The following is a 20,679-nucleotide window of genomic DNA, read 5'->3' as shown; positions in this document are numbered from 1 at the left end:
ACTCTCCCCACACAGTGATATCACTCTCCCCACACAGTGATATCACTCTCCCCACACAGTGGTGCCACTCTCCCCACACAGTGGTGCCACTCTCCCCACACAGTGGTGCCACTCTCCCCACACAGTGATATCACTCTCCCCACACAGTGGTGCCACTCTCCCCACACAGTGATATCACTCTCCCCACACAGTAGTGCCACTCTCCCCACACAGTGGTGCCACTCTCCCCACACAGTGATATCACTCTCCCCACACAGTGGTGCCACTCTCCCCACCAGAGGTGTCACTCTCCCCACACAGTGGTGTCACTCTCCCCACCAGAGGTGTCACTCTCCCCACACAGTGGTGTCACTCTCCCCACACAGTGGTGTCACTCTCCCCACACATTGGTGTCATTCTCCCCACACAGTGGTGTCATTCTCCCCACACAGTGATGTCACTCTCCCCACACAATGATGCCACTCTCCCCACACAGTGGTGTCACTCTCCCCACACAGTGGTGCCACTCTCCACACACAGTGGTGCCACTCTCCACACACAGTGGTGCCACTCTCCCCACACTGTGGTGCCACTCTCCACACACAGTGGTGCCACTCTCCCCACACAGTGGTGCCACTCTCCACACACAGTGGTGCCACTCTCCCCACACAGTGGTGCCACTCTCCCCACACAGGCTGCTTGACGAATAACCCAGAATCTGTCTCAGCATAAATAACGGGGCTGGGTTCCCTTTGATTTGCAACTGATGACTTACGGCCGATGTCATAGACAGACTTGTGGATATGGGTTGTGGAACATGCAAAATACTTTCAATAGTTTAATTTTTTTCTTTGTGATGGTGATTTATGTAAGATAAGAGTAAAGTGGATAATGACAGTGTGAAGGTGACACACAAATATGTTGTTCAAGGCGCTGAATAATCAAACTATTTTATTTCTCTGAATAACAAAGAATTGTTTATATGTGACTATTCTTTCCTGACTCTGATCCCTTTAACTTTGTGATGCCTTAATGTTGAAGGATTCATAATTCAATGAATTAAAACTGTACTTGTTTTCCTTTGAACTAACCTAATAATAATTATTTCTACTAGTGCATTTGCAACATATATAGACCATAGATGACGTCAGTGACATACTGTATAGAAGGCCCTTTGTTATGCAGAGCATTTCGGGCAAATTAGGTCAGTTTTGTCCCCAGCATGCGACCCACACCAGTCGACTAACTCGGGTACCTATTTTACTGCTAGGTGAACAGGGACAGCAGGTGTCTGAAAGAAATGCGTCCTAATGTTTCCACTCGTACCGGGGATCGAACCACAGACCTCAGCGTGTGAGCTGAATGCGCTAGTAATCGAGCTACTGGATACCATCTTAGATGTCAGCATCCTGTGGTGAATGCGTTCACTGATAGATATTTGTGTACTCAACAGGTACAAGCCGACCCCAACCGCATTGTTGTGAGTGGACAGTCTTTAGCGGCCACAGCAGTGGGGAAAACATCCTTCTTCACCATCTCGAATGTCACCGGTTCTGTGGAGGATGTTGAGGTGTCTGTTGAGGGTAAGCACATCCTTCATCATTACTAATATAAGAGCACTGAGTTAAGACAACACTGACAGCCTCCCACTCTGCACTCTGTGATGCTTTCATCTCTCTGCTGCCATGCTCCTTGTGTTATCACCACCTACACTCCATGCTTCTTGTGTTGTCACCACCTACACTCCATGCTCCTTGTGTTGTCATCACCTACACTTCATGCTCCTTGTGTTGTCACCACCTACATTCCATGCTCCTTGTGTTGTCATCACTTACACTACTCACCAAGCTCTCTACTTCAGTGTTGTTGTACTGTGTGCACCTGTGCGACAGATTCATCGCACAGTTTCTATTCTGTTTGGATAAAGTATCATGGTGAATGACGTGTATATCAAGGCTGGCGTACAGAGAAACGTGTGGAGTTGGGAGTGTGTCCTGCAGTATTTATCATGTTCAGAGAATGTCTCGCCATGCTCATTTTTGCTTTCTAGAGTATATAACAATAAAAACAGTGTGCTTCAAGAATCATGGTGCACAGCGCAGCTAGCATAGCTGTGCTTACTGTGTTCCTGGAGAACCACAGGGTACAGACTGTAGTTTAGACAACAGTAAATATATCTAGACTGTAGTTTAAGCAAGAGTAGAGATATCTAGACTAGTTTAACCAGCAGTATTGATATCTAGACTGTAGTTTAAACAGCAGTGAAGATATCTAGACTGTAGTTTAAACAGCAGTGAAGATATCTAGACTGTAGTTTAAGCCTCAGTTGATAACATCAATATAGAGACTGTAAGGCTTTTTTGCTGCTTTTTTTCTTGTACATCCATGTACAAGGATGGACACACGTGAATCGACCATCTGTAGACAGCCTGTACTGTTAGCACAGACAGCCTATGCTGTCTGCCAGCTTAGTTCATATTTCGCGCACTAAGTGCTGCCCTCTGTAGGCCTACCCAGGTCAGTGGGTCGCTGGGCCCACTCGCCCTCACTTCACGGCCGACTGACCTGGGTAGGCCTACAGAGGGCAGCACTTAAGTGCTGCGAAATATGAACTAAGCTGGCAGACAGCATAGGCTGTCTGCGCTGACAGTACAGGCTGTCTACATTTGCTCGGCCATGCTACCTCGCCGACAATACTGGTGGTAAAAAAAAAAAACTCTCTACTCTTATTGCTGTTCTTGCTGTTGAACAATGGTTTAGTGCCCATGGAGGTAGCGAAGCAATGATACGGTCATGGACTAGTTTGGCTTTAATTGGATAGGAGTGAGTACACAACGGGCAATGTGAGGGAATGACCGATAGCCAGTCCATGGAGGGGAGCACTTGTACCTCTCCAGTCAGTCGGCAGTGAAGTGAGGGCGAGTGGGCCCAGCGACCCACTGACCTGGGTAGGCCTACAGAGGGCAGCACTTAGTGCGCGAAATATGAACTAAGCTGGCAGACAGCATAGGCTGTCTGTGCTGACAGTACAGGCTGTCTACACATCCTGGGCAGGTCGTCGACGTGCAGTTGGCCACAAAGAGAAGGGACGAACTAGGGCCAGTGGTGGCACAACAGCAGCTCCACGTAGTAAATATTATTTACTACGTCGAGAAGCTGTTTGTTACCTCATGTGTACGTAACTTGTGTTTGTGTTGCTTCATGTTTACGTATCTTGCGTTTGTGTTGCTTTGTGTACGTATCTTGTGTTTGTGTTGCTTCATGTGTATGTATGTTGTGTTTGTGTTGCTTCATGTGTACGTATATTTGTTGGGATCATGGAGATGTGATGGTTGGAGTTAAACACACTTGTTGGATGGTAACACTACATTGCAGAGTGTGAGGAGGGGGAGCCCAGACTGCCTGTCCTGTTTCTAGGCCATTGCATGGAGAACTGAGAGAGAGGACGAGAGCGCAGCGCTCACAACGGCATCACGTGATGTCACACATGCTAGTCACTGAGCCTACTGAAAGGGAGCCTAAATATATACATGGATGATACAATCTACAATATACTACACAAGTATACGTATAGGGGAATTCAGTAGCTATACTGACAGCTCGGTCATGTTACGTGTGTCGTCTCGACATACACTACTATGCTATAGGCTGAACAGGCAGGTGGCTCTGGGCTGATTCTATACAATGGCAAAGACATCTGTAACTTAGAGCTAATGGATGGTATTGTAATGGATGTTAACATAATGCATTATGAATTATAAGAACAAATCATGGTATAACAAAGGATGGAATTGACTGATCGATCTGTATTCAGGCAAAAATAAATTGTTCTTGTTATAATAAGGTTAGGTAAGTTTTCTAAGCTATGGATTCTGAGGAAGAATAAATATATATTTATAAAGGTGAAAGTAAATTAACAGCAAAGGCAGATCTGGTGCTCACAGATCATTACTGCTAATCTCAGAATTTGGAGGGAATGTGAACACACAAGAAAAATTTTCTGAGAAAAACTGATCAGCTAATAACAAACACACAGTGGACAACTTCATTCATCTTGAACATCTAATTATACAGACTATGTACATTTAAACCCAACTCTGCAAGGGTAAGATTTACATATGCAGAATGTTTATCATCTTTGGGTGGATCAAATTCTTCTGCAATGGCTAACACATGCCTTGACTGAGGATGATCTGAACAAGTATCTACAAAAGATACTTGGGGGGTTTCTCATCAATTGTCATGTATGCAAAGAATAATGACATTTGGGTTGATTATCTGACTGAGTATTAGAGGTAGAGGGTACAGAGTCAGGAGGATTGTCAGCGACTGACACATTAGTCTGGGTAGAAATATCATCCTCGACATCGCATACTAATTTCATATGATCTAAATGCGATTCCTTATACTGACCAGTACTAATTTCTCTAACCTTATACTTATTGCCATTGATATGTTCAACTACTCGATAAGGGCCAACAAACTCTTGATCGAGTTTAGGCATTGCGGATGTTTTGTTGAAGTTAGTCAGCATAACCCTCGAACCCACTTTAACTTTGGTCGGCTTAGCACGGCTATTAGTTACTCTAGTAAATTCTGCTGTTGATTTATGAAGTGTTTCACCGATTCTTCTAAAAACACTTTGAGCTATGCTGGTACGAGTTGCTATGAAATCATCAGGGTTATAATTGGGTTTCGGTGTGGAATATATTCGGTGTGGAATATGGCAAACGCTTGTCTACACCGTACAATGCATAATGTGGAGTGTCACCTATGAAAGCATTGTATGCAGAATTTATAGCACATTGAACATCCAGTATAACTTCATCCCAAGTTTCACTATTGGGGATGATAGTGGCTCTCAAAACATCAAGTACTTTCTTATTTGTCTGCCAAACCATTACTTGCAGGATGATGGGGAACAATGGTTGACTTAGAGATCTTGTACAAGGTACACAAATTTTCGAGAATCTTGTTGCAGAATTCACCTCCATTATCTGTTACTAGGGACTTAGGGGTGGTGTGCCTGCAGATAATGCATTCTTTAAATGCTTTAGCTACTGTCTCAGCAGTCTTATCTGCAATAGGAACTGATTCACAATATCTGGTGAAATGGTCTACCATAACACGCAGATGTTTGTTACCTTGGAGGGAACATTTAAAATTGGTTAACAAATCAAGCGCAACTCTTTCCCATGGTTCGCTAGTAGTTGGATACACCTGGATTGGATTAGGACCATTGACATTTCCTTTATGCTGCATACAGACACTACATTTCTTAACATACTCGGAAATGTCAGTTGCCATACATGGCCAAAAGTATTTCATTCTAGCTTGTTTCACAGAACGATCCATACCAGGGTGTGCAACACCTGGTGCATCGTGAACTAGCTGTAGAGCTACCTTCACTAGTGACTGTGGAATTACTGATTGGTATACCCTTCTGCTTGGGGTACCCAACTCGGCTGTTCGATACAGTAATCCTTGACTCATGACAAAGTCACTAATGGGTGCTGGTGGCTTCACAGTCAGAATAAGATCTTCCTGGAGCAGGAATCAAATCACACCAGACCACATGAGATCTGTTCTTTGAGCATTCTTTACATCCTCAGCAGTAAATGGAGGGTCAGCAGTTACTATACTAACGTGTCACGATAAAGCATCTGCAACTACATTTGACTTGCCATGTAAGTGTTCAAAGGTAGGATTGAACTCTTGGATAGTCAAGGTCCATCTGGCTAACCTTCCAGTAGGTTGTTTATTCTGGAATAAAGGTATCAGTGAAGCATGGTCTGTCAAGACATGAACAGGGTACTGATAAATAATGTCTTGGAAGTGCTTTAAAGACCATACTATTGCTAAAGCTTCTTGCTCTGTTACTGTATAATTACGTTTAGCCTTTGTAAGGACTCAACTAGCAAATGCAACTGCATTGTACTTGCCATCAATCTTCTGAGCTAGTATGGCACCTATGCCAACTGAACTAGCATCAGTTGTCAGATAGAAGGGCTTAGAAAAATCTGGGAATTTCAAAATTGGAGCAGACGTTAGCTTTTCTTTTAGTGTTTGGAAATGCTCTTTCTTGATGGAAGGTCCAAATGAATGGAGCATCTTTCTTAAGCAAATCAGTTAGATGAGCTGCTATGGAAGAAAAATTAGCAATGAAAGATCTATAAAAACCTGCTAGACCCACAAAGGATCTTACAGCATCAGCAGTTTTGGGAGGCTGAAAATTTAGTACTGCCGTTACTTTACTTTGATCAGTCGTAACCCCTCTAGGAGTGACTGGCGTAACCCCTCTAGGAGTGACTGGCGTAACCCCTCTAGGAGTGACTGGCGTAACCCCTCTAGGAGTGACTACGTAACCAAGAAACTTAATTTCTGATCTGAAAAATTGACATTTAGACAGTTTGATCTTTAAATTGGCTTCTTCAAGCTTACCAAGTACTACATCAAGTCTTTTCAAATGTGTATCCACGTCTTCTAATATGACGATTACTTCATCTAAGTACACCATAAATGCCTTACCTATGAGACCTCTAAAGATATTGATCATGAGCCTAGAGAATATGATAGGGGAGGATTGTAACCCAAAGGCCATATGGAGGAAATGATAATGACATGTGGGAGTGGAGAATGTGGTTAACTCTTGGCTGTCCTCGTGAAGAGGGACTTGCCAAAACCCTTGTAACAAGTTCAGGGTCGAAAAGACTTTGTTATCTCTGATGTTACGTAAAAGATCACGCATTTAACTTCCTAAAGTCAAACACTGGGCACCAAGTACCATCCCTCTTAGGTACTAGGATCGAGGGCGCATTCCAGGGTGAATTGCTAGGTGCAGTAACTCCATCATTGAGCATCTGATTGATCAATTCTTCTGAGACAGCAACTTGGGAATCAGGTATTCTGTATGCAGGTATATAGATAGGTCTAGTACCAGGTTCAAGTGGAATACAATTGGACAATAAGTTCGTTATACCCGTCTTCTCATCTGGTGAGGCAATGGCTTTACGACGTTTGTTCAGCAGAGTCAACAAACGCTTGACCTCATCTGGGAAGTCAGTGAGAGCTAAGTCTTTCTCCTCAACTGGTGGGATGGATTGATCCAGTGAAGTGGATGAGGTCTCCCCTGTTGAAATAGCACTGACCCACTGGTCAGGTGGCAAGTCATCCTGTACTTGAACAGGGTAAGGATAGTGAACCAGGTCAACAACACTGTGGCCAGAAGTGTTAGCAAGGAATAAATGGATTTTACTGTCTCTTACAACATGTAAGGATGGTTCAACAAATAAACCCTTGATTTTGCAGGAATCACTGTCAACTAGGATGTTATCACCATCTGGAACACTAGGAACAACAACAGACACTCTAGTGAGAGCACTAGCCATGACAGAGACATCTTTCTGCAGACGGCATGTGACATCAACAAGAGATGGCATTACTAGTTTCAAATAATCATTCTCCAAAAAGGCATCCCCTGTGGAGAAACTACTACTTGATCTAGCAGTCATTGCAGGGATAGGCTGAGCACTTGAGGCAGTCTGAGTGTCCTCGGACACTTAAGGTAACGGAACACTATCCTGCATGTCTGAAGGTGTAGGTGAAACACAGATGGGAGTGACAGAGTTACTAGTGCCTGACCGCTTGGGTATGCTACTGGAAAATGCATTGGCTTGTAAGGACTTAATCTGAATGTCGTACTCTGCGGCAGTATGGCAGATCTCAGATCCAAGCTGGTAATCCCAAAATGGAACAATCAAGTCATCAATTTGGGCATGCCATCGGTAAGGGTCAAGCACAATATGTAAGTCTCTCATGGAAGCAAATCCCAGTAGAAGATCACCAGGGAAAGTAATCTGGTCAACAACAAGGAAAGAAGCAGTAAAATCTCTACCTTGGATAGAAAAGGTGAGGGAAGTTTGACCTCGGACACACAGAAGGCAACCAGCAACTTCACTAAGGGAGGTTACAGTAGTTGATTCAATGAGGACATGTTGTAACTGCTTATCTTTAAACAAACTAGACCTGACAATATTGACTTGCACACCAGAGTCTATGAACACATGAATGGGCGCATTATGAATGGATGCTTGCACTATAAGGCCTATCGTTTCATAGGGAGTTATATGCAAACAAAAAGGTGGGTTGTCATCGGAAAAGATATGTTCCACTTCATCCCCAAAATCATCTACGTCTCTGACGTGTGAAGCAACATCATCAGCGGGATTGTCATTCTCGAGACTGCTTAAGGCATCAAAGGAATTGTGAATGGGGATGGTGTACTCATTATCACCTACTGTCACCACAGGACGGGTTGACGGGGGTGCTTGGAAGAGTGAGGCTGGTTCTGGTTAATCTGAGAACCCTGACCTCTATTTCCTCTCCTAGCTGTGGTTGGAACGGCCACGGAAGGATCTAGAGAACTGAAGGTTGTAGAGAGCATTGCACTCGGATGTGTCATGACCATGAATTCTGTGATAAGTACAGTAAGGCAGATCGGACTGGTACTCATCAGCATTACGATGCCACTTAGGGTGACTATCAGGACAATTTACCACGATATGGCCACGGTAACCACAATTATAGCAGGTTCTTTGGCTATGGGTACTGTACATACTACAAGTGCTATGGGAATGATGACTCTTGACACTAGCTTTGAATGATGGTTGCGAGTGATTTCGATCAGGAGTTTTGGTTGTAGCACAAACAGGAGGTACAGGATTAGACGAAGCGGCTGATGTAGGCCTTCGATAGGGGAAAGTTCCCTCGGGACACAAGTCATGCACATGGATTAGGGCTGCAAGCAGTCCAATTGTGGCAGTTAGAGGAATGGAGTTATACACATGTATGGAAGTTGGTGGCATTAACTGTTTAATAATGCCAAATGCTGGTAACTTGGCAAACCCCTCAAGAGCTCATTTATCATCGTCTGCAAGGTAGTTGGAATGTTGACCGGCCCTAATGAATGAGGACATTAGGTTATTTAAATGAAGAGCAAATGCATCAAATGATTCCTCTGGCCTCAGCGCTGTGCACACTAATTCCTTAAGGACCACGAATGGATCACTTACTCTCACTGGGTCAAGGTAGTTACGTATTAACTGCTCGTACTCTTCCCACTTGGTGAGACCCTGAAAGTCCTTCATCCGGATCAAGTTAGACATTCGAGGCGACTGGTGAACGAGCTAAACTTTCCTTTCCGATACTAATTATACAATTCTCAGATGGGGGGCCATCTACTAAGACATTTGCTCTAGCACGAACAGCGGTAAACCATGCCTCCAGGTTGTCTGGATTCCCATTGAACAACGGCATAGCATCATAAGGGTCATGACTAAAATTGCGAAAGCTCGAAGTCTGAGTGTGTCTATCGTTTGATAAAGAATTACTCGAATTTTGGGCTGACGCATTATTGCTTGGACTAGCAGAATGTGCTGAGGCATCACTCGAGAAGACTTGAGACATGCTTGCAAAATGTGAAACAAGAGTTTAAAGAAACAAAAAAAATATAACTTGGGAACACACAACACAGTAAACTTAAATGGGAAGAAAAATGCTTAACTATTCTGCATAAGTAAAGAAAATTGACAAGTCACACTGTAGAGAAAGGAAAACTCACAAAAAAAATACTCAACTGGATAAGCAACACTTTGATAATCAAGAAAAATTGTACTTTACTTAAATCAAATTTACTCGAATTTACTTTAAATTGAATTAATGGCACAGTGAGTTGTCTTTACTCTCAATTCAATAACGAAATTCAACAATAAATGATAAATCAATCAAAAATTATAAAATGGAATCAATAAATCTTGTGCAAAATTAAAACAAACTGGGAAAGCAATTCACTAAAAAGAAAAGAAAATAACACATAAAGAATAAAATATTATGCACAGAACAAGAAATATGAAACTGAAATCACATAATATTGCACTGAGATAAACTGTAGCAATATTGCAAATAATTACTAATCAAAAAGTACTGCACAGCACCACACTACATAAAAAATTTCTGAAAGAAAAAAATTTAATGGCAGTACAATATTTACACAAGAATCATTGCAAATGAGTCAATACTGCAGTAATAAAAAAAAATTGCACACACGAGAAAATGCAGTTTACAAGAGCAACAAAAAAAAATATCAAGGAATGAACTGATTGAACACTTTAACTCTTAATTGCAGCTTAAGCAAACACTTATTGAACAAGCAAAAGAATGATTTACTTTAAAAAAAAAAAAGTTAAAAATTGCACTAAGAGTGAATTTGTTCAATATAATATGAAAAATAATAAAGGGCAAAAAATACAAAACAGAGAAAGGTTAATACTCACAATAAGGCAGGAACACAACACATCAATATAAGTACAATACTATGAGAATTTTCTTGCAATGAAGCTTGGGGGTGACAAAAATTGGAAAATAATTGTCTTGCTTCAAACAAAATAATGGCACTATTGTCTGTGGAGATAAGACAAATTAGACACTGGCAAAATGAAAAGAATTAAGACAAGAATGTTCAACACACAGAAAAAATGGGAAATGAATGAATAAAAAAAATCAGCAAGGACACAAATGCTGGGAGAAAAAAAATAACTGAGACAACACTGAGTTGTGATGCAGAATATAAGATAATAAGTTACTGAGTTACTTCACTGCATAAATTACTAGGCAAGGAACACAATACTGTGAACACAAGATAATTTATGAAGTGTAAACACAAGTTTATACTGCTTATATATTGCACACAACAAGGAAAAACTGGAAAAGTACTTCACATATAAAAAAATGAACACAACACAACAGACATAAAATAAAGCACAAAAATTAACACTGAAGAAAGAAGAAAAATATTGCAAACAGAATATAATTAACACAGTCTAATCAAGAGTCACTGAATGTTACTAAGAAATCACTGGAAAGAAATGTCACTCAGAATCACTGAAAAATTGTCTCAACACTCCCAAATGTCTCTATAAAAAATATTATTTATAATCACTGTAGCGATGTTAGTGAAGAATTGAGGGTAGTGGAGTCTCGTGAGCTGTTGGCATTCACTACTACTATCAACATGTTGATGTCTAGGAGGATTTGCTCTTAAATCGACGATAGATGCACACAGGAGGCTTTTACGTTGGCACACAGGGACGAAGGAACAATCTTGCGTCTTAACCCCCTATGCGGTCCATAAAATAAGGTGCTAGAACCCGATATAAGGGTACAAAAAAAAGACAGTGTTGGTAGGTGTGGGCTGCTGAAGCAGCACACTGAGACACTGCATGGTGACTGGGCCTTCAGGATGGGATAAGCTGGGCCTTCGGGATGGGATAAGCTGGGCCTTCGGGATGGGATAAGCGGCGTAAGCCATGTGACACCCACACTAGGCACGAAAATATTCTAAGCCGGGCTGGCTTAAAAACCCACAAAATACCACAACACCACAGGGATGTTAAAACACTCAGAACAGCTTAGAACTGGAAGCACAAAGCGGTGCTGAAGGCTGAAACTCGCGTGGCTTGCTTGAGTACTGAGTTAGTCACCTGGGTTAGTTGGCTGGCTGGCTTGGCTTAACCCTTCACACAGGCTGGCTTGAGAACTTGTAACGATGAGCACAGCAGGGGTGGAAAGCTGGCTTAGCAGGCAAGGCTGGTACTTAAGACAGGCTGGATGGTGTAGGGCTGACTCCCCCCCCCCACAGACTGGCTTGGTGGCTTGGCTTAATTTGCAAACCCGGGTCAACCCCCACGGAAGTAATGCAAATAAGCAAATAAAACACTAATACACACAGACTGACCAGGAAGTAGTGCAGAGAGGCTGGTGGATGCTAGCTCGGGTAACTGGCTGTGAGGTTGGCCTGCTGGCAACACAAAATGTCCGTAGTGCTGGTCAAAAGAAATCTCCTTACATCTGCGTAATTAACAATTTTACGCCCACACCGCTGGCACCATTTGTTGGGAGGGTTCGTGGAGATGTAATGGTTGGAGTTAAACACACTTATTGGATGGTAACACTATATTGCAATGTGAGGAGGGGGAGCCCAGACTGCCTGCCCTGTTTCTAGGCCTATGCGTGGAGAACTGAGAGAGGACGAGCACAGCGCTCACAACAGCATCACGTGACGTCACACATGCTAGTCACTGAGCCTACTGAAAGGGAGCCTAAATGTATACATGGATGATACGATCTACAATATACTACACAAGTATACGTATAGGGGAATTCAGTAGCTATACTGACATATTGTGTTTGTGTTGCTTCATGTATACCTATCTTATGTTTGTGTTGCTTCATGTGTACCTATCTTGTGTTTGTGTTGCTTCATGTGTATCTTGTGTTTCCAGTATGATGACTGTATCGCTATGGCCAAATTTGTTTTAATATATGTTTAATACATTTTCTTATATTGCAGAAACAGTTTGTGCAGTATATATATATATATATATATATATATATATATATATATATATATATATATATATATATATATATATATATATATATATATATATATATATATACTGTATTTGTGTGCCATTAGATCACCTCTTGAATAAATTAATCTTTATATTTGTGTTGTTTTTAACCGTGTCCAACACACACTGAAGTATGTAAATGTACATGTATGAGTAGTCATAATTTCTACAGGAGCATCCCTTCCGGTTTAGGGCCTTCCACTGGAGCATCCCTTCCGGTCTAGGCCTTCTACAGAGACATCCCTTCCGGTCTAGGACCAGCAGCTGGAGGGTCACCTTTTCACACCTAGGTGTTACTTCCGGTTTTGACCATGACCTCGCCCTCGAGACTACCTCACCCTTGACCCCCCCAACCAATACCCCCGCCCACGACCCCCCCCCTTCGCGACCCCGCCGTCGCGCCGCGCGCCCGCCCGCGCCCTTCGCGACCCCCGCCCGCGCGCCCGCCCGCGCGCCCCGCCCCGCCCGCGCGCCCGCCCCGCCCCGCCCGCGCGCCCGCCCGCGCCCTTCGCGACCCCCGCCCGCGCCTTCTGCTGCGCCTTCTGCAGCGTCATCCGGATCGCCCCCGCGCCTCGAATTTTTTTCCGATTTTTTTCGAATTTTTTTTGAATTTCATTTTCTTGTGCTCTCCATCTCCTCGGATCAAGGTTTTTGGATTCCCCCCTATGGGGGTTTCGAAATTCTCCAATTCCTCGGATCAAGTTTTTTTGGGTACCCCTCCTTTCACCCCCCATCCCCAAACAATTTCTCAATATCAAAGTCTCCACTTCCTCGGATCCCCCTCTCACTTTCACCCCCATCCCAAAATTTCTCGATATTACCAAGTTTTTGGATTCCCCCCTATGAGGGTTTCGAAAGTCTCCATCTCCTCAGATCAAATTTTTAAGGTTCCCCCTCCCACTTTCACCCCCCAACCCCAAAAATTTCTCGATATCAAAGTCTCCACTTCCTCGGATCCCCCTCCCACTTTCACCCACCCCCCACCTCAAATTTTTCTCGATAATACCAAGACTCCATCTCCTCGGATCAAATTTTTTTTGGATCCCCCCCCCTATGGGGTTTTCGAAATTCTCCATCTCCTCGGATCAAATTTTCTCGATAATACCAAGACTCCATCTCCTCAGATCAAATTTTTTGGATCCCCCTATGGGGGTTTCGAAAGTCTCCATCTCCTTGGATCAAGTTTTTTGGATTCCCCCCTATGGGTTTTTCGAAATTCTCCAATTCCTTGGATCAAATTTTTGGGTACCCCTCCTTTCACCCCAAATTTTCTCGACAATACCATGACTCCATCTCCTCGGATCAAGTTTTTTGGATCCCCCCTATGGGGTTTTCGAAATTCTCCATCTCCTCGGATCAAATTTTCTCGACAATACCATGACTCCATCTCCTCGGATCAAGTTTTTCTCGAAATCAAAGTCTCCATCTCCTTGGATCAAATTTTTGGATTACCCCTCTCACTTTCACTCCCACCCCAAAATTTCTCGATAATACCAAGACTCCATCTCCTTGGATCAAGGTTTTTGGATTCCCCCCTCTGGGGGTAAGCATTCAAATGAACTCCTATAGGGCATGCTTACTACAGGTCTAATGAAGCGTGTTTACTCGGCGGTCAGTGACGTCAGTATTCCTCTCATTAATGTGTTTACTCGACGGTCAGTGACGTCACGCGATGACCCCCACACACACAGGCTGAATCATGACGACCCTTTTAGTTCATTAAAGTTAATAAGGGGATATAGTACCTACATCATAGGGAAAACATTTTCACTCTTAACCCAGGTTAATCCAAATAATTTCACATTTTTGTTTCGTTAATACCCACAACAATCCAACAATTTCTTTACAACACAAGTCTAGACATTTTTGTAACTATTTCATCTCAGGTCACTCCCCCACGAAGTAACCTCCTCCCCACCCTCCCGAACCCTCACACTCCAACCAACACCTCACAATTTTCACTCATAACCCCCAATTTTTCTCGTTTTAACCCTTTTAGTTCATTAAAGTTAATAAGGGGACACAGTACATCAGAAAGTCACCACAACACTTATAACCACTTTTCGATAAATTCACTAGTCACAATTTTACATATTACGAAGTTAAATACGCACTTTTACTTTGAACACCTTCAAAACACTCTCTTAAATCATTTGAATACTCACAAAAATACCTTTATACATTTCCAAACAACACTGAAATACTCCAAAACATCATTCGAACACCCCTAAAATCACCTCTGAATACTCCCAGAACACCTTCATAAGTACTCTTGCACATCATTTGAACACCTTCATAAGTACTCTCATAATCATTTGTACACCTTCAAAAAACACCTTTGAATACTCACATAAACACCCTTGAACACCTTCAAAACACCTTTGAACACACTCAAAACACCTTTGAACACCTTTGAACATTTCCAAACAACACTGAAACACTTCGAAAAACACCATTTGAGTACTCCCAAATACACCACTGAATACTAAAACACCACTGAATACACTCAAAACACCACCAAAATCACCATGAAACACTTCCAAAAAAACGCAATTTGAGTACTCCCAATTACACCACTGAATACTACTAAACACCGCTGAATTCAATCAAAACACCCTTCAACACCTTCAAAACACCCTTGAACACCTTCAAAACACTCTTGAACACCTTCAAAAACACCTTTGAACATTTCCAAAACACTATTTGAGTACTCCCAATTACACCACTGATTACTACTAAAACACCGCTGAATTCAATCAAAACACCCTTCAACCCCTTCAAACACCCTTGAACACCTTCAAAACACTCTTGAACACCTTCAAAAACACCTTTGAACATTTCCAATCAACACTGAAACACTTCCAAAAAAAAACACAATTTGAGTACTCCCAATTACACCACTGAATACTAAAACACCACTGAATACACTCAAAACACCACCAAAATCACCATGAAACACTTCCAAAAAAACACAATTTGAGTACTCCCAATTACACCACTGAATACTAAAACACCACTGAATACACTCAAAACACCACCAAAATCACCATGAAACACTTCCAAAAAACACAATTTGAGTACTCCCAATTACACCACTGAAATACTACTAAAACACCGCTGAATTCAATCAAAACACCCTTCAACACCTTCAAAACACCTTTGAACACCTTTGAACATTTCCAAAACACTATTTGAGTACTCCCAATTACACCACTGATTACTACTAAAACACCGCTGAATTCAATCAAAACACCCTTCATCACCTTCAAACACCCTTGAACACACTCAAAACACCCTTCAACACCTTCAAAACACCTTTGAACACCTTCAAAACACCTTTGAACACATTCAAAACACTCTCATAATCATTTGAACACACTCAAAACACCTTTGAATAACCTCAAAACACCTTTGAACACCTTCAAAACACCCTTGAACACCTTCAAAAAAACAACATTTGAACACACTCAAAACACCTTTGAACACCTTTGAACATTTCCAAACAACACTGAAACACTTCCAAAAACACCATTTGAGTACTCCCAAATACACCACTGAATACTAAAACACCACTGAATACACTCAAAACACCACCAAAATCACCATAAACTAAGATCAACACCCACATCCCACAACACCCACAACCCACAACACCCACAATTTTTTCTCGTTTTATCTAATTTCATCAGAAAAAGTCCCAACAACAACCCACTTATAACATCTTTTTTCGGTATCTCTAGTTCGACAACAACACCCACAACACCCACATCCCACAACACCCATGAACATTTCCAAAACACTATTTGAGTACTCCCAATTACACCACTGATTACTACTAAAACACCGCTGAATTCAATCAAAACACCCTTTAACACCTTCAAACACCCTTGAACACACTCAAAACAGCCTTCAACACCTTCAAAACACCTTTGAACACCTTCAAAACACCTTTGAACACATTCAAAACACTCTCATAAACATTTGAACTCACTCAAAACACCTTTGAATAACCTCAAAACACCTTTGAACACCTTCAAAACACCCTTGAACACCCTTGATCACCTTCAAAAAAACAACATTCGAACACACTCAAAACACCTTTGAACACCTTTGAACATTTCCAAACAACACTGAAACACTTCCAAAAAACACCATTTGAGTACTCCCAAATACACCACTGAATACTAAAACACCACTGAATACACTCAAAACACCACCAAAATCACCATAAACTAAGATCAACACCCACATCCCACAACACCCACAACCCACAACACCCACAATTTTTTCTCGTTTTATCTAATTTCATCAGAAAGTCACAACACCCACACCTCCCATTTTTTTCTCGTTTTAACCCTTTTAGTTCATTAAAGTTAATAAGGGGGCCACACTACATCAGAAAAAGTCACAAAAACAACCCACTTATAACGTCTTTTCGGTATCTCTAGTTCGACAACAACACCCACATCCCACATCCCACACACACACACAGACACACACACACACACACATCCCTAACCTAGCCTAACTTATCCTAACCTAACCTAACCTAACCTAACCTAACCTAACCTAACCTAACCTAACTTATCCTAACCTAGCCTAACCTAACCTAACCTAACCTTACCTAACTTATCCTAACCTAACCCAACCTAACCTAGCCTAACCTAACCTAACTTAACCTAACCTAACCTAACCTAACCGAACCTACCCTAACCTAACCTTACCTAACATAACCTAACCTAGCCTAACCTAACCTAACCTAACTTAACCTAACCCAACCTAACCTAACCTAACCTAGCCTAACCTAACTTAACCTAACCTAACCTAACCTACCCTAACCTAACTTATCCTAACCTAACCTAACCTATCTTAACCTTACCTAACCTAACCTAGCCGAACCTATCCTAACCTAACCTAAAATATATTAGAACACTTCCAAAATACATTAGAGTACTCCAGAATTACTTTGAACGACTCCATTTTTTGGATATTTCCAAATTAGTTTTGAAAACTTTATCGTAAAATCGAACATTATTTTCTTGTTGGTAAACACACTCAATGGTAGAAATATTTACTCGATTTCCGAATAGAAACACTTTCCTCGCTCTGAGAGACTCATTGTGGGTCGCCCCTTCCCCCCCCCCCAACACCACTGGGGTAATGCGGTTCACACCCAAGGTAGATTTAAGATAATCATGAACACCTGCGCCAACTCAGGACAGACAGACGCCATGAAATGAGGGTAACATCTAAGGTAGAAAATCATCTCTTTCCAGACCAACTGTCTATCCTAACCTAACCTAACCTAACCTAACCTAATTCCTAACCTAACCTAACCTCACCTAACCGAACCTAACCTAACTCCATCAATCACCTCTATCCTAACCTAACCTAACCTAACCTAACCCAACCTAACTCCATCAAACACCTCTATCCTAACCTAACCTAACCTATCCTAACCTAACCTAACTCCATCAAACACCTCGAATACTACCTAACTTAACCTAACCTAACCTTACCTAACCTACCGAACCTAACCTAACCTAACCTAACCTATCCTAACCTGTCCCAACCTAACCTACCTATCCTAACCTAACCTAACCTAACCTAACCTAACCTAACTTATCCTAAGCTAACCTAACCTAACTTATCCTAACCTAACCTATCCTAACCTAACCTAAACACTGACTAACTTTGAACCAACTCTGAACACCACTGATCTTCTTCAAAAAATGCTCTGCACATCATTTGAACACCTTCAAAAAAAAACACCATCAAACACCTCCGAATACTCCCAAAAAAACACTACTGATTACTACCAAATCACCACTGAATACTACCAATCACCGTCAAAATCACCAGAAACTAAGTTTAACATCACCATCTAACATCCTTTTCATAGAAATCCCCTCAAATCACTATAACCAAGAACTCCCTCCCCATTTGGCGCATGAAAAAAAAAAAGCATGAACACAAACCTAATACGCAAACACTTAGTACATGATCACCATCAACTGAAAACATATCTTGTACACACACATAATATAAGACAATCACCAACTACAATCACCCATGTTCACTTACCTCAAAATCACTAATATCACAGAAAACAATCATTTTTATAAACATTTCACACACACACACACACAAAAAAAAAATCATATTTGACAATATCTAAGCGCACTCACCTCACTACCACCAACACACGATGTCTCACCTCACAGGACCGACGAGCTCACCTCCAGTGACGTCACACTCCCATTGTGTTACTTGGTGGTTGGTAACATCACACCTAACCCCCCTTGTTTCAACCTGTTGTACCCTACATTATCTAAGAACACTATATCCAAGACGATTACCAGATTTTATGATCCCCAACACCAAGATCACAGAAAACACACATTTTTATAATTATTCACACAAAAATCACGATCACCAATTCCATATCATGTTTACCGTCATCTATCAACACTAATCACCAAGATCACCAAAAAATCTAAGATCATGCATCTCAAAACTACTATGATCACTGAAAACACTTATTTTTTAAACATTCGCACAAAAATAAGACATACACAAAAATACCACAACACTTCCACCAACATCTATAACATAACATGAGCACTATAACATATCACTATCACAAAAAAAAATAATACACAGACACCCACATATTATACATTTCAATTGCAAATTTAAGACATGAGACATACACACCAAATCTAAGACATTCACCTCCAACTAAGACATACACATCACCCTTAAAACTTCCTTATTCATTCCGTATATCTCCTAGAGTTGTTTTAACCCCGACGGATCCACCACGACGTAGGAGCCAGAGTGTAGTAGGTGGTGTTGGAGTGGTGATGGTTCCTCTGGCTCCTACGTCGTGATGGATCCGTCGGGGTTAAAACGTCTCTAGGAGATATACGGAATGAATAAGGAAGGAAGTTTTAGGGGTGATGTGTATGTCTTAGTTGGAGGTGAATGTCTTAGATTTGGTGTGTATGTCTCATGTCTTAAATTTGCAATTGAAATGTATAATATGTGGGTGTCTGTGTATTATTTTTTTTTGTGATAGTGATATGTTATAGTGCTCATGTTATGTTATAGATGTTGGTGGAAGTGTTGTGGTACTTTTGTGTATGTCTTATTTTTGTGCGAATGTTTAAAAAATAAGTGTTTTCAGTGATCATAGTAGTTGTGAGATGCATGATCTTAGATTTTTTGGTGATCTTGGTGATTAGTGTTGATAGATGACGGTAAACATGATATGGAATTGGTGATCGTGATTTTTGTGTGAATAATTATAAAAATGTGTGTTTTCTGTGATCTTGGTGTTGGGGATCATAAAATCTGGTAATCGTCTTGGATATAGTGTTCTTAGATAATGTAGGGTACAACAGGTTGAAACAAGGAGGGGTTAGGTGTGATGTTACCAACCACCAAGTAACACAATGGGAGTGTGACGTCACTGGAGGTGAGCTCGTCGGTCCTGTGAGGTGAGACATCGTGTGTTGGTGGTAGTGAGGTGAGTGCGCTTAGATATTGTCAAATATGATTTTTTTTTTGTGTGTGTGTGAAATGTTTATAAAAATGATTGTTTTCTGTGATATTAGTGATTTTGAGGTAAGTGAACATGGGTGATTGTAGTTGGTGATTGTCTTATATTATGTGTGTGTATAAGATATGTTTTCAGTTGATGGTGATCATGTACTAAGTGTTTGCGTATTAGGTTTGTGTTCATGCTTTTTTTTATGCGCCAAATGGGGAGGGAGTTCTTGGTTATAGTGATTTGAGGGGATTTCTATGAAAAGGATGTTAGATGGTGATGTTAAACTTAGTTTCTGGTGATTTTGACGGTGATTGGTAGTATTCAGTGGTGATTTGGTAGTAATCAGTAGTGTTTTTTTGGGAGTATTCGGAGGTGTTTGATGGTGTTTTTTTTTGAAGGTGTTCAAATGATGTGCAGAGCATTTTTTGAAGAAGATCAGTGGTGTTCAGAGTTGGTTCAAAGTTAGTCAGTGTTTAGGTTAGGTTAGGATAGGTTAGGTTAGGATAAGTTAGGTTAGGTTAGCTTAGGATAAGTTAGGTTAGGTTAGGTTAGGTTAGGTTAGGATAGGTAGGTTAGGTTGGGACAGGTTAGATAGGTTAGGTTAGGTTAGGTTAGGTTCGGTAGGTTAGGTAAGGTTAGGTTAGGTTAAGTTAGGTAGTATTCGAGGTGTTTGAT

General features: G+C 41.4%; 1 protein-coding gene across 4 annotated transcripts in view; it reads left to right on the top strand.

Moving 5' to 3' along the window:
- jbug (filamin-type immunoglobulin domains fbug) overlaps positions 1-20,679 on the top strand; it is a 495,234-nt gene that overhangs the window by 411,808 nt on the left and 62,747 nt on the right. For all 4 annotated transcript variants that reach the window (XM_070088188.1, XM_070088189.1, XM_070088185.1 and 1 more), the window contains one exon: positions 1,433-1,562. In XM_070088188.1, the coding sequence (XP_069944289.1) occupies positions 1,433-1,562 (130 nt within the window). The remainder of the gene's footprint in view (positions 1-1,432; positions 1,563-20,679) is intronic.

The sequence above is a fragment of the Cherax quadricarinatus genome, chromosome 24 (genome assembly GCF_038502225.1).
Source record: "Cherax quadricarinatus isolate ZL_2023a chromosome 24, ASM3850222v1, whole genome shotgun sequence".
Lineage (NCBI taxonomy): Eukaryota > Metazoa > Arthropoda > Malacostraca > Decapoda > Parastacidae > Cherax > Cherax quadricarinatus.
This window is presented reverse-complemented; position numbering and strand designations above follow the sequence as displayed.